Source organism: Bos indicus, chromosome 10, assembly GCF_029378745.1.
Source record: "Bos indicus isolate NIAB-ARS_2022 breed Sahiwal x Tharparkar chromosome 10, NIAB-ARS_B.indTharparkar_mat_pri_1.0, whole genome shotgun sequence".
Lineage (NCBI taxonomy): Eukaryota > Metazoa > Chordata > Mammalia > Artiodactyla > Bovidae > Bos > Bos indicus.
In genome coordinates this window covers 101,331,991-101,347,359 of record NC_091769.1, presented here as the reverse complement: position 1 = coordinate 101,347,359, position 15,369 = coordinate 101,331,991, and the positions used below count along the sequence as shown (strand labels likewise).

The following is a 15,369-nucleotide window of genomic DNA, read 5'->3' as shown; positions in this document are numbered from 1 at the left end:
CATCTCCTTGATTTTCCCTGCATATCCCAGACAGCATTCAGAGTCCACCACTGCGTGAATACAGATGTGGTCTGTCAGTGTGACAAAGACTGCTCTCGAGAGAAAATTACTGGGCTTGACAGCTCGCCAAGCCTGGGCTTAGTTTTTGAGATGTCAGTATAACAAGTGTTACGGTCAACGTTTCCAATTGCTCATCTACATATATGGTTGAATACACTGTTCTTGCTGTAATGGCATGAGGGCTGTTTTTCTTTTAATCCAACTGTCACATGCAAAACTGCTGCCACGGTGTCTTTCTTACGACCGAACGTTGCTAACCCTCTCGGTCATCCTTGAAGTTAGTGATAGGCGCATCTCGAGAATGTATTCATGCTATTTTCCTCCAGAGAAAGAAGAATCCCTCTCTTACATTTTTCTTTTGTAATAGACAGCTAACTTCTGGGTGAGGATTTTGACAATTCTGTGTGTTGCATTTATAAGAAAAACTTGTATTTAATAATCTACATTTTACGGGAAATATTTAAATTAACATTGTTTAAGATGTCCTCAAAAGGGACTTCCCTGGTGATCCAGTGACTAGCACTCCGTGCTCCCAGTGCAAGGGGGCGGGTTCAATCCCTGGTTGGGGAACTACATCCCACATGCCACCCCTAAAAAAATAATAATAATACAAACGTGCCACAGTGAAGCTCAAAGATCTCGTGTGCTGCAGCTGAGACCTGGCACAGCCCAGTAAATAAGTGAAAAAAGATGGCACCAATTAAAAAGGCTCAGAATTAAGAGTTTCACTTCAGAGTTTCAGTTGTCCCCCTTAGAGATAGCCTTAAAAATCAAGACCAAAGGTTTCTAATACTATGTTTTCAACTGCGGCAAGCATGCCTGTGCGTTTGTGGCCTCATAGAGGACATCTAGCCATCTTGTCCACCTGCACCCTACCCAGGCCTCCTCTCCCATCAGGCCGCCCTGAGGAGACACATCCTTGCCACTCAGAGCTGCAGAGACCAGCCACATCAGGACGAGGCAGCTTATTGGCAGGGCCCTATCTCAGGCCTGACTCCAAATGTACTGAGTCAGATGTGTTTATGTTACCATGATCTCTGGGGGATCCATATGCATATTAACGTTGGAAAATCCCTGGTCCACCCTCCTCATTCCACTTTGAAATGAGAGTAAATTAGCATTACTGTTGAATGTTACCTCCTGACTTCAGTAACTTTTCACCCCCTGCCAGGTAACACCCCGACTCCTCAGCCTGACATGTGGGTCCTCCCCGTCCCAGGTCCCAGAGCTGACAGGTGACCCCTGACCCCTCAGCCTGACATGCGGGTCCTCCTCCCAGCTCCCAGACCTGGCGGGACCAAATCAAAGACTCCGTCCCGCGGTTCTGATTTGCTCGCAGTATCCCAATCCAGGCTCGTCTCGTCCCCTGCTCTCTCCTCTCCTCCTCCGACCTCTCCATCTTTCCCTCCCCTCCACGTGTCTGAACAGCATCCATTCCTACAGACTTAGCTGAGCTCTGTCTTCTGTGGCGCCTGCCCTGCCCAGTCCAGCCCACAAGATTTCTTGTTTCTTCCTTAGAGCTCCTGTCACTTGTCCCAGTGATGCATCTAGTAATAAACGGTCACACTGGCAGCTGCTGTTGTGGGGTGTTTCCTGTGCACCAGACCCTGTACTGAGGGAATCCTCTGAGGCACGTCCTGGGTTAGGCTCTGGGCATCCACATTTGAAAGCTTGGAGATGAGACTTCCCTGGCGGTCCAGAAGCTAAGACTCTGCCCTCCCAGTGCTGGGAGCCCCGGTTCAATTCCTGGTCAGGGCACTGGGTCCCTTGTGCCACAACTGAGAGTTCCCATGCTACACCCAGGACCCAGCAGCGCCAAGAAAGTAAAAATATATTAGAAAAATAGAGCTTGGAGAGCTCGATGCTGGTGGCTGGTGAGTAAGGGAACCAAGATTTGCTTGTGCTCTTAATCACTGTTATATTGCCTTCTTCGGAGAAGGCAATGGCACCCCACTCCAGTACTCTTGCCTGGAAAATCCCATGGACGAAAGGGCCTGGTGGGCTGCAGTCCATGGGGTCGCTAGGAGTCGGACACGACTGCGCAACTTCACTTTCACTTTTCACTTTCATGTGTTGGAGAAGGAAATGGCAACCCACTCCAGTGTTCTTGCCTGGAGAATCACAGGGACGGGTGGGCTGCCGTCTCTGGGGTTGCACAGAGTCGGACACGACTGAAGCGACTTAGCAGCAGCAGCAGCAGCATAGTGCCTTCTCACCTCTAACAGCATAAGCCTCCTGAGGGCAGGGACCAGGCCTGCCTTTGCACCCCCATGATGCCTGCCCAGAACCGGAGAAAGCGAGGCATGTTCCCTCTGCCCAGAAGCTTTCTTGATAAACCAGTTGCAATTATATAGCTTTCCCCCTGTGCACAAGAATTGGTTTGGTTGGGATTGTAAAATTTGAGATTTCATTTGATTGGTGGTGGTGGTTTAGGCACTAAGTCGTGTCTGACTCTTTTGCAACCATATGGACTGTAGCCGGCCAGGCTCCTCTGTCCATGGGATTCTCCAGGCAAGAATACTGGAGTGGACTGCCGTTTCCTTCTCCAGGGCATCTTCCTGACCCAGGGATCGAACCCAGGTCTCCTGCATTGCAGGCAGATTCTTTGCCGACTGAGCCACCAGAGAAGTCCATCTGCACATAAATGAAAATAACTGTTTACAAAAATGTGAAAAAGGAAGCGGATGCAGCATTGTATCGTGTGAAATGGCAGCAGGCGTTCCAGATCAGGTCGCTTTGATGGAAACCCGCGTGTTTTGCATGTTGCCTTTGGAATCACACCACAACAGCAAAAGAGTTTGCCAAATCAAATGGAAAAGCTAAAAGTATTTAAAATCGACAACAGAATTTTTATCATCTTAGCTGGGGCGGGAGTGCTAAACTGAATCCCTGATTGTCTCTTTATAAGACAGGATTACACATTGATTCACTTGCAAGACACTTTTGAGCAATTGCTGTGCGTTTCACGTCATCTTTTCCCATTTCCAATTTGCCCATATTGTCTGCTCATCTTCCCTGCTTGGTGGCGAACTGCTGCTGGAGAAGATCTGGGCAAAGTAGGAATTCAAGGCACTGCAGGCTTCCCAGGGCACCTCTTAGTTCTGACGCGTTTCCTTACCTGCGTGTTCCTGAGCTGACCCCAGGAGAGGCAGCCAAGGTGTTAATACCATTAGCCGTTCCTGGCCGCACCTTCCTCCCTATCACTCACCTTCCCCTCCTCCCCACAGGATGAAGAATGATACAGTCCCAGGACCAGCTTTGTGTTGTCGCTCAGTCGCTCAGTCGTGTCCGACTCTTTGCAACCCTATGGACTGCAGCACGCCAGGCTTCCGTGTCCTTCACTATCTCTTGGAGTTGGTCAAACTCATGCCCATTGAGTTGGTGATGCCATCCACCCATCTCATCCTCTGCTGCCCTCTTCTCCTCCTGCCTTCAATCTTTCCCAGCATCAGGGTCTTTTCAAATGAGCCGTCTCTTCACATGAGGTGGCCAGAGTATTGGAGCTTCAGCATCAGTCCTTCCAATGAATATTCAGGACTGATCTCCTTTAGGATGGACTGGTTGGATCTCCTTGCAGTCCAAGGGACTCTCAAGAATCTTCTCCAACACCACGGTTGGAGAAGCATCAATTCTTTGGCACTCAGCCTTCTTTATGGTCCCACTCTCACATCCATACATGACTACTGAAAAACCATAGCTTTGACTATGTGACTTCAGCAAAGTGATATCTCTGCTTTTTAATATGCTGTGTAGGTTTGTCATAGTTTTTCATCCAAGGAGCAAACGTCTTTTAACATCTTTCATGGCTACGGTCACTGTCTGCAGTGATTTTGGAGCCCAAGTAATTAAAGTCTGCCACCGTTTCCACTGTTTCCCCATCTGCTTGCCATGAAGTGACGGGACCGGAAGCCGTGATCTTTGTTTTCTGAGTGTTGAGCTTGAAGCCGGGGTCTTCGCTCACCTCTTTGGCCTTCGTCAGGAGGTGCTTCAGCCCCCGAGTGGCTCCTGGTGGTGACCGTGGCTGCTGACCCCGTCTTCCCCCCAACCCCCCGCTGTGTCCGCCATGCCCCCACCTCTGTTCGCTTTAGCTGCACCTAAGTCCCAAGGGTGCTGGCACCTCTTCCCCTCCTTGTGTTCACTTAGCACCCAGGCTCTGGGCTGAGCTCCCCCACCCCCTGGTTCTGCCTGCCCTGGTCCTATCCCGCAAGCTCCTGAGTGCACACTGGTCCCTGGAGTTGCTCCTGGCCAGTCTAAGAGCTGGAGCAAGCCTAGCCTGTCCTCTCTGCGCTGCACCGGCCTCCTCTGCCAGCCTCTGTCCTCTCTGTGCTGCACCAGCCTCCTCTGCCAGCCCGCGTCCTCCTCCGCCATCCCCAGTCTCTGCTCTGCACCGGCCTCTCCACCAGCACCAGCCTCCTCCGCCAGCCCCCATCCTCTCTGCGCTGCACCAGCCTCCTCCACCAGATACGCACACCGCACTCAGTAGCCTCCCTCCCCTTCTCCCAGCAAGCGTCTTGTCCGAGTGACCTCAGAACCATGTGTCCAGCTCCCCGGACGTGCTATGACCCCAGCTGCCCGCCGTGGTGCCTCCAACGGCCTGCCCAGCATGGAGCGATGCTCCCTGGCCAGGCAGAGGCTGCTGTGCCTGCTTGACTATCCAGACCCTTCTCTGCCCAGCTCTCCTGCCCTGCTCCTGTGCGCTTCCATAAGCGTTTCCTCTTCATGCTGCAATCGGGGGCGCCTGTCACTCAAGCACCTCGCGCCCTTGTGCTGCCCGGGAGAACTTGAGCTCGTCTGCCTTCAGCTCCCTGTTCAGGGACAGCAGAGAACTGGCATGTCTGCCCCCACGACCCCTCTCTGTGCCCGTTCTCACTCTTCAGGTGAGACGCAGAGTTCTCGGTGAGCGACCTGCTCTCTGCCGCGGCTACTAAACCTGTGCACGGCAGGTGACCTTGCCTCCTGCTTCATGGGCAGGGTCATGACCTCTTTCTGCCTGGGTTTCCTTTTTGCCTCCCTGTTCACCTCCAGAGTTTTCTGTCTTCCTTCCACTCTATTTCTAATTTTTCTTTTTTCCCCCTTTTTTCTGGTGCCTCTCCTTTGTTCCTGTATCATCCTCTACCCTCCTTCTAAGACCTTTCTCCATCAGTCACCCCCTCTCCAGTTTATAACTTCCATCCCTGACTGCAGATACGTTCAGTCTCCCTGAATCTACTAGATTAGAATCGCCTAGAAATCTACTCCCCCAACCACACTCCCTCCAGGCCGCCCTTCTGCCTTTTTTCCAGGTTTTGGTTCTTGTCAGCCTCCCAGGGCATCCAGCGCTCCTCCGGGGGACTCTCCTCCCCTCGATGCCCGCTCCCCCACCCCATCTTCTGTGCCCGTGACAGTGATTCCCGTTCGTTAAACACCTGCCCATGTTCCCGTAGTGAATTGCTGCGGTGATCCCTCGAGTCAGCTTTATGCCTGTCCATTCTACAGATAAAGCTGAGCACCTTTATTGCTAATCTCAAGCCAAACTGGACTGACGTCTCAATTATTTTGTCTTCTGCTTAAAGAAGAAGTCATAAGACATTGACATGTGATCAATTTTTTTTTTTTTTAAATTGAGGGCAGTCATGTTGCTGGTACTTGTTAATGTTTTTGTTACACCTCAAAGTTGTGTTTTTTTTTTTTTTTTTCAGAATACTGCTGTCCAATAATAGTAGAAAGAATTTACAGTTAAAATATCTAAATATGCTTGCATTTATCATTTAAGGATCACGTTAAAGAACATATTTATTTTTTATATCTGAGTGATTATAACTTATTCAAATGATGTTTTACTCCTCACTCCTTATCCCTTTTAAAAACACTTTATTATCAGAGTGTATCTGCTTTACAGCGCTGGCCTAGTGTCTGCTGTGCCCCGAGGTGCGTAAGCTGTGGGTGCACGTATGCCCCGCCCCGCGCTGGAGCCCCTCCGCCCGCACTGGAGCCCCCTCAGCCCGCGCTGGAGCCCCTCCGCCCCCGTCCCACCCCCTCGATCACCGCAGGGCACTGAGTTGAGCTCCCTACACTGTGCACACCTGTTTTACACGTGGCGGTGTGCACACGTCAGCTGTAACCTCCCTCTGCGTCCTACCCTCCTCTCGCCCCACTGTGTCCATTCTCTGCATCTGCCAAAGAACGCATTTAGAAGCAACAATAAAATGTTTCAAAATGCTTTTCTTAACCTAACTCGTCCTCTTGTTAAGATTCCTGGAACCCCATTCATGGTTTCAAATGGGAATCTTCTCTGCCTCCGGGACAGCACATGAAGGGTCTCATCCAGGGAGAAGCAGGGGAGCCGGGGGGAGCGCAGAGGAAGAGTCCTGTTCTTGTTGCCCTGTTTACAGAAATTTCACTGTGTTTGCTGGAGAGAGAATTCTCAGTAGATCCATGAGCGAGTGAATGAGTAAATAAATGAGCAGAGGAGTAGAATGAAGATCAAAGTTAGCATGCTGAAAGTGTGTGTCAAGTCAGGTGGGACAATGCTTGTCCTTATCTTCTTTACTGGGCTTTCCACTGCAGACTTAGAGTCGGAGGCTTTAAAAACTACGAACCCGACTACATGTTTGTGGAAAGATTTAAACTGCTATCATCATAAAATTATTGCACTAGTTTTAAACTCTCTCCGAAGGCGTTTGACAGAACTCTGCTGTCAGAGTCAAATTTAATAAATTGGATGGAACTTTCTCTCTCATCCATTGTCTAGGAGATAAGTTACTTTTAGTGACCAAATTTGTTACAGCATGGGGCCATTCATTCTGCTGGTTACAGATGCGTCACGGCAACAAGTGGCTGGATGTACTTTTCGTAGACAACTTGTATCCACAGATTGGTTGTTCTGGGGTAAAAAAATAACTGGACTTAGTTCTTCAGCAATGCTTGTTTTCACAAATGGTTCATTGTACAGCAATCAGATTTGAAGCCCTAGGTTTCGGTGGCACTCTGTGTACACCATCTGTTGCCAGATGTGGTTCAATTCAAAGGAGGAAAAGATACGTGACAGTGGATATTCACAGGTCACACGGCAGCCTTCGTCTCTGAGTCAGGAATCCTGGGAGAAAAAGCCCAGATTTTTTAAAATGTGAAACTACCTACATTACCTCCTCAAATGTTTTTATTTCACATTAAATTAATGTCCCGGGTAGACCCTGTAGGCTCACGTACTATTCAATACCTTTAGTTTGCTATCTTAGTTTCTAATTTTCACTCTAGTTGTAGTCATTGCTTTTTGAGTGTGAGCTTACGGTAGAATAAATCAAATTAGCTTTAGTGGGTAGACTTAGTTTTCTCTAATGACTTACTAAGGAAAATATGCCTTCTTCTTAAGTGGAAAAGCCAAAGTGGATTACTTTTTATTTGACTGACAAGGAAAGGCATTTTTGATTTTAGTGACTGAAATAAATTACTTTACCACAAATTAAATGTGAACTATGTATATATGATCCCTGTTTTCATGAACAGAGCAGCTTGAGAACCAAGCGCATTGCAGTTGATCTCTTTAACCAGTTGGTGGTGCTGAAAACTCTGGTAAGAAACTAATTGGGAGGCGAGGAGGTTAACCTGGACGCCTTCTTAATAAACATTATTCTGTTAGTTTTTGAAAAATTCATGCCAAAAATGTGTGCCCAAATTACTGGATCTTCTAAGCTTACACACCAAACCGAGTATCGGTGATGGGCAGCAGAATCCATTTGTAGTGAACTTCCGTAAAGATGTCATCGGCTCCTGTAGGATTCGCCTGCTGGACGCTGCATGGCTGTGTAACACTTGGGAAAGACACCTTCCTCCCGGGACTGACACCTTCATCCCGGGAAAGACACCTTCATCCCAGGACTGACACTTAGCCTGCTGGCTACGGACTGGAAGGGGAGATGACAGCATGTGCTCGCTCGGGAGATTTAAGGAATATTGCTTTGTATTATTACGACTTAACAAAAAAAAATGCTATTAATGCATTTTTTAGGGTCTGTGTTTGGGTTTAACTCTGTGTTTTTACCACCCGAGAATTCAGTAGAACGACAGTCTGCTGCTTGAATGTGTGCTGAGGCACCCTCAGTTGAGCGTGGAGGCCTTGGAGTCAGGCGTGGCTCTGTCAGTCGGATCTAACCAAAGGTGTCCTGTGCCGTTCTTGCTTTGGGGACCTTAGTTCCTGACCGGGGATTGAACCTGGTCGCAGCAGTGAACGCGCCGCGTCCTGACCCCCGGACCCCCTGGGAGTTGCCCCACGTGTGCTCTCTTAAACACATACACCTCACACAGGTACACTTTTAACTTCTGTCCTGGCCAAGTGTCAGTCGCTCAGTCATGTCCGGCTCTTTGCGGCCCCATGGGCTTAGCCCACAGGCTCCTCTGTCCAAGGAATTCTCCAGGCAAGGATACTGGACTGGGTTACCATTTCCTCCTCCAGGGGATCCCTCCTCCAAGGGATCTTCCCGTCCCAGGGATTGAACCTGGGTCTCCTGCATTGCAGGCAGATTCTTTACTGTCCTGGCTAAAGCACTGATTAATAGTGTTTTAGGATCTTATCATGTGGAGAAGGCAATGGCACCCCACTCCAGTACTATTGCCTGGAAAATCCCATGGACAGAGGAGCCTCATAGTTTGTAGTCCCTGGGGTTGCTGCAAATCAGACCCGACTGAGCGGCTTCGCTTTCACTTCTCACTTTCATGCCCTGGAGAAGGAAATGGCAACCCACTCCAGTGTTCTTGCCTGGAGAATCCCAGGGACGGGGGAGCCTGGTGGGCTGCCGTCTCTGGGGTCGCACAGAGTCGGACACGACTGAAGCGACTCAGCAGCAGCAGCAGCAGCAGGATCTTACCACACTGAAGCTTTCTCCTGACTTGTCTCAATCTTCCAAACATTGAATATGTGGTAGAAAACTTAATAAAACCATCAGAGTTTTAAAAAGTAAAAAAAGAAACAAAAGCAAGCAAACAAACCCACATTTTAAACAGATAATCCTAGAACTCATTTTTTTTATACTAAAAGAATAAAGATTTTTATTAAGCATTGTAAGTTGCATTCAGTAGCCTTCAGATACACCGCACCACAACCCATCTACAGTCAGTCAAGCCCAACAGCAGTTCATCCTGCACAATCCATGAGTTAGGGCAAAACTCCCTTCAACTTACAGTAAGATCCTGCTCAGGTCTTGTTGGCAGGGACTGGGGAATTACATCTCATTTCTGATCACTAATGTGTAATGAAGAGCACCAGGAGAATTATATGAAAACAAATAAGAAGTGATTCTGATTTCAAAGTACATTGTTTGGAAACATTAACAAGAACACCAAAATGATATAAATATACCTGCTAGAACCTGTTTTCAGAGAAGGCCATGGCACCCCACTCCAGTACTCTCGCCTGGAAAATCCTATGGACGGAGGAGCCTGGTGGGCTGCAGTCCATGGGGTCGTTAGGAGTCAGACACGACTGAGCGACTTCACTTTCACTTTTCATTTCCATGCATTGGAGAAGGAAATGGCAACCCACTCCAGTGTTCTCGCCTGGAGAATCCCAGGGACGGGGGAGCCTGGTGGGCTGCTGTTTATGGGGTTGCACAGAGTCGGACACGACTGAAGCGACTTAGCAGCAGCAGCAGCAGAACTCATTTTTATAATGTAAAGAATATTAAAATTTAAATTCACCTTCCTGTGTTACCTGGATGAGGGCTGCCTGTCAGTTCAGGAGATCAGGGAATCCAGAGCCCCCAGCAGGTTTTGAAAACAGAAGCCCTGCGTGTGTCACAGAGTTGCGTCTGTTCTCACGTGAGCTCGCTTTGGCTGTGCTGCGGCCTAGTGGCTGTGCGGGCTTCTTCTCTGGTTGCCATGAGCGGGAGCTACTCTCCAGTCTTAGGGCTCAGGCTTCTCCCTGTGGGGCTTCTCATCTCGGAGCTCGGATGCCAGGGCACACGGGCTCCAGAAGTGCGTGTCCCCGCCAAAAAGCACAGGCTCGGTGTTTGTGGCTCGGGCTTCATTGTTCCAGGGCCTGTGGGATCTTCCTGGACCAGGGATCGACCCTGTGTCTCCTGCATTGGCAGGTGAATTCTTTACCACTGAACCCACCAGGGAAGCCCTGTATCAATCCTTAATAGCTCAGTTTTCTCAACTTGTAAAATGGGGTGATCAAGTCTTTTCCTCCAAGCTGGTGTGAGTTCTAGAGGAGGTAGCGAGTGCTTGTTGGGTGTTGTTTTCCCTACACTTTCCTCCCTTGAGGCAGAGACTGTGAGTCAGTTGCTTCTGAGCCCCCACGATACCCCCGCACTTTAGCCAGAGCCTCAGGACACGAGGTCTCTGTGTCTGCCACTGCCTCGTGCTCCACTAAAGCAAAGCTATTTCCCGGTTATAAAGTGTCACAAGGATTTTGTAGGCTCACAGACCCATAAAGGAGAGACTCGTATAGTTATATCTGGTTTTCAGATACGTGCCTGTCTGTCCCGGGAATATTTATGTGTTGGTCTGAATCTGCCTAATTAAGACTGGGGAGCGATTTCTGAAAGGTGCAGCAAAGGTGTTACTAAGAGTCTGCTCATCCATCCATTTATTTGTTCCACAGATTGTATTGAGCATGACTCTTCAGAGATGAAGTCCAGGAAAGCCTCACCCTGTCTCTGAGAGCTGCAGACTTCAAGGGGCAGGAATTGATAGGCAGCCCTTATCTAGGTGACAGGAAGATGATTAAATTGTAAATGTTGTTTATAATATTAAGAAAATCAGTCCTAGGATCATCTGTAACAATTTTCTTATGCATTTAAAACTCTGATGATATCATTCAGTTTTCCAGAGCATATTCTGTGTTTGAAAGATTGATAGAAGTCAGAAGAGAGCTTCACTGCAATGGTAATCCTAAAATGCTATTACTTAGGTGTTTTAGCCAGTATGGAATTAAAAAGTGTAACTGTAAAGCAGGGGTCTCCAGTCTCCAGAATCTAATGCCTGACGATTTGAGGTGGAGCTGATGCGTCAGTAATAGAAATAAAGTACACATAGATGTAGTGTGCTTGAATTATCCTGAGAGCGTCCCTCTGCCTTCCCTGGTCCACGGAAGAAGAGCTGTCTTCCGTGAAACCAGCCGCTGGTGCAGACAGGCTGGGGACTGCTGGCCTAGGCTGTGTGTATATTTAGGAACAGCACAGCTAATAACTCTGGTTAGATCTGACTGAGTCAGATCTTTGAGTTTTTGAGATACAGAATCATGGAAGCAGATGTTGGCAGAGACTAAAAATCATTTACACCATCGCTAAGAAAATGGAGGCTGCAGGAACTTCATGGCTTACCCAAGGTTACACAGACCTGGGTCAAGTTCGGGTCTCCTGGCTCCCGATTCAATGCCAAAGCGTTATTTTTCTATCCCCACGTCTACAAGACGAGCCATTTTGGGTGTAAATAAAAGCAAGTGCATGCTTGTTCAGCCTCAGTAAACTTCCATGCTAAACAGGGAGTGCCGTTTCTGCCCGGTCTATCAGAATGAAAACCTGTAGAGCGTGGCAGGCAGTTGATGAAGTTGCCCCGTGTCTGTTTTCGAGCCGAGCAGGGGTCGGGAGCCCAGCCCAGGCGCGTCACTCGCAGCCCCCAGCCGGAGCAGGTCGGTGCCTGGAAGCCTGCGCCCGAGACGGCAGCGTTTCCGTCCACCGACCGCCCTGCCGCCTCTTGCTTCCTGCGGGATGAATGGCGTTCTGCAGGTGTGTTAGCGATTCCTGAGTTTGTTCCCCACTCAGGATGACCTCATTGTTTTCTGCTTCTTTTCCATAATTATACAGTAACAGGAAAATAAACCGGCTCTGCGTTGAGCCCACAGCAGAAATCTTGTGCTCTTTATGTAAGTTTGATTTATAGATGTGTACCGCGGAGCGGAGTGACTATGAAACATTCATCTTCCCATCGCTGGTTGCCATGGAAGCCGAGTACACAGAGCGGTGTCGCTCCAGTCCTGGGGACGCCTGCAGTGGTTTATCCCTTTGTTGTTCTCGTCTCTTAAGCAACTGCCTAGTAGTCTTTCATCATGACAATTAATCATGCACACAGGTTTTTTATCTTTCATCTCAAATAGAAAGCACAAAAAAATGTATGACAAAATTTGGGAGAATTTAAATATTCTTGCTTCTTTAAATATGCATTTGTGGTTTTTTTCCCCCTTCAGTCCCACTGGAAAAATAGGTCATATTGGGGGGAAAAAAAAGCACATATTAATGTACAGAAATCTCAATAAAGACAACAATACAGAAATTTAAGGAGAAGGCATTGCCATTCTAAGGAAATCTTAAGGAACTTCCGATTCCCAGGTCTCCCAGTGTTTGGAGCTAAGTCCGGATTTGGGTAATGCTAACCCCCCAAGAGCACTGAGCTGCACTTTCTCAATTCTCCTCTTGGTTTGTTTTGCTCGTTTCCTTAGAGGTCTGAGCAGCCTACAGATTTGCTGGAGAGATACAGTAGACAGTAAAGAGTGCACGCGTGCTCGGTCGTGTGTGACTCTGCGACTCCATAGCCTGCAGCACACTAGGCTCCTCTAGCCTTCACTCTCTCCCTAAGTTTGCTCAAATTCACATCCATCCAGTCAGTGATGCCATCCAGCCATCTCATCCTCTGTCGTCCCCTTCTCCTCCTGCCTTCATTCTTTCCAGGGATCAGGGTCTTTTCCAGTGAGTCTGCTCTTTGCATCAGGTGGCCAAAGTATTGGAGCTTCAGCTTCAGCCTTAGTCTTCCTCATTTTAAAAAAGTTTTTGTTTATTTTTGGTTGCGCTGGGTCTTCGTTGCTGCACGCAGGCTTCCTCTAGTCGTGGTGAGCAGGGGCTGCTCTTTAGCTGTGGTCGAGGACTCCTTCTTCTGGTGGCTTCTCTTGGGGAACACGGACTCGAGAGCGTGCCGACTTCAGAGGTTGCGGTACACAGGCTTGGTTGCTCCGTGGCACGCAGAATCCTCCTGGACCAGGGATCGAACCTACGTCCCCTGCATTGGCAGGCAAGTGCTTAGCTACCGGACCACCAGGAAAACCCCTCAGTTTATTTTTATTGTTGTATTTTTTTAAAAACTATTTTACCCCAGTTTAACCTAGCAGAGTTCAAAGTACACACCTCCCCACTGTTAATAAGTGTTTGCTGATTATCCACCTCCTTTCACTGGGTTTCTAACAGGTCTGTTGGTTAGAAGAGCTTGTCCTGAAATAACTGTCTGGATCTAAATCCCTGCTCCATTCCTGGTTGGCTGTGAGGTCTCTGAAAAGTATCTTAACTTGCCTTGGCTCTCTTATCTGTAGAGTAAGCAGCTATAAAATTAAGATAATAATGGCTTGTTGGAGGCTTAAAGGGGCTGATTCATGCAGAGGACCTAGTTCTGTGCCTGCCGGGGATCAGCACTCGGGCGGGGGTGACTGGAGTGGTGGCGATGGTTATCACTGAGAGGATTACCGAGCCGCTGTCAGACTGTGGCTTTTGTAGGGAGCCATGGCAGCACCAAGCCTAGGGCTCCGTCCCCAGCATCCACATTCACAAGTAGTTGCCAGCGCTTTGTTTGACTTGGGCTCCAGGGACTGGATTCCTCGTAACACTCTGGATCCTAGCACGGTGGCCTAGAGGTATTTACGCTGGCCTTTTTATCTGCGAGTGGAGAAGAGAAGGCCGTCGCAGGTGTCGCCAGTTTCCCGTCTATGACGAGGTCTTGTTTCTCGTACCTGGCTGTATATAGGGTCTACGGGAGGCGTGGGGAGGGAGTGGGCTGCCTCTTTGCATCTTGCTAGGGGAGGGTTCTACAAGGAGATCAAACCAGTCAATCCTCATGGAAATCAACCCTGAATATCCCTTGGAAAGACTGATGCTGAAGCTGAAGCTCCAATATTTTGGCCTCCTGATGTGAAGAGATGAGTCATTGGAAAAGACCCTGATGCTGGGAAAGATTGAAGGCAGGAGGAGAAGAGGGCAACAGAGGATGAAATGGTTGGATGGCGTCACTGACTCAATGGACATTAATTTGAGCAAACTCCAGGAGATAGTGGAGGACAGGGGAGCCTAGCGTGCTGCAGTCCACGGAGTCGCAAAGAGCTGGATACGACTTTAGCGACTGAACGAACAAGGGGAAGCGTCTAGCATTTGTCCGCAGAGCCCAGAATCACGACTGACCAGCTCCCTGTCCACCCCTCGCTCCCGGTGTCACTCAGATGTGGCTCCGCCTTCCTTCTGTCTTTCTGGAATTGAAGTTTTCCAAACTGGTAGCAGAAGCATTCTTTGTTGAAATTCCCTCCCCTTGGCAGTCCTCCAGGGCACACAGCAATGCCTATTTATTTGATTTAGCTTTTGTTTGCTTAGCCTTGTATTTCGTCTGTTTTGCTTTGTGAGGTTCTTTCTCCCCTCCCCAAATTTTCATGTTTAAATTCTTTGGACTTCATTTCTATTTATTTTACTAGCTGGCTTCATAGTATTGCTCCAAGTTGTTTGCTTTAAGCTATCACAAAATGAACAGCCTTAGATTAATCTATCTTTCCCCCGCCGAGCCTGCTCCGGCATGAGAACTAGGTGCGCTTCTGTTAATGATTTAAACACAATGGCCTGTGTGGTTTCCCCTTTGTCACGGGCAGATGTTACAGCACGGAGTCCCCAGTCCTCTGCACTTACCTCTCTGTTTTACCCTGCATGTTTATCGGCAGGCTCATGTCAGTTCCAGAGAGCCAGCAGTTTGACTTCTCGGAATCCTGTGTTTTTCTCCCCTCACCGTCCTCCTTCCTTCTTTTCCTCCTGTAATGAAAACTCTAGAGGCGGCTCTCACGTTTTCCACGAGAAGCTCTCAAAACCCGAAGTGACGAGGGCACTCAGGAGACCCCTGTGCTCTGCAGCTGCGTTGGGCACGCTGTGTACAGCTTTCCAGTCAGTGACTGAAACGGAGGCCCTCTCTAGATTCTCAGTAACGTTTCCAAGTCCTCCTGAGGCCCCTTCCTGACCGCGCGGTCCTCACGTCACGCTTACTGAGCGCCGTGCGCTCCCGTCTTCTCTCCGCGCCCTGATCGCTAGAGTAGGTGGCTCTGCCGTGCCCTCCTCTGTCCTCGGAATTCTACCTTTCTTTGACTTGGAAACAAATGTTCGTCTGCCTTGCAGACGCTGGGGATGTGTAAAAGCAGAGAAGACTGACACCGCCCTGCCTTCTAGGAGCTTAGCGCCTAGTTGGGGAGGTGGGTGGTTAGAATCCAAGACGGTCAGTCCTGAAAGATGACTGCAGAGCACTGTGGGAGTCTCCGGGAAGGCTGCTGGATGCAGACCGGAAACGGAAAGCAAGGCCGACTGCAGAGGAAGTGATGGCCGA

The 15,369-nt window shown here is 49.0% G+C and overlaps 1 protein-coding gene across 9 annotated transcripts in view; it reads left to right on the top strand.

The window, feature by feature from the left end:
• Positions 1–15,369, top strand: part of EFCAB11 (EF-hand calcium binding domain 11) — a 173,259-nt gene that overhangs the window by 34,624 nt on the left and 123,266 nt on the right. Inside the window, exon 6 of one of the 9 annotated variants that reach the window (XM_019969377.2) lies at positions 5,939–6,268. The exons of 7 other annotated variants lie outside the window; for them this stretch is intronic. In XM_019969377.2, the coding sequence (XP_019824936.2) occupies positions 5,939–5,975 (37 nt within the window). In that variant the 3' untranslated portion in view covers positions 5,976–6,268. Of the gene's footprint in view, positions 1–3,287; positions 5,843–5,938; positions 6,269–15,369 lie in introns of those variants that run through there. One more of the 9 variants, XM_070798011.1, reaches the window with a different exon arrangement.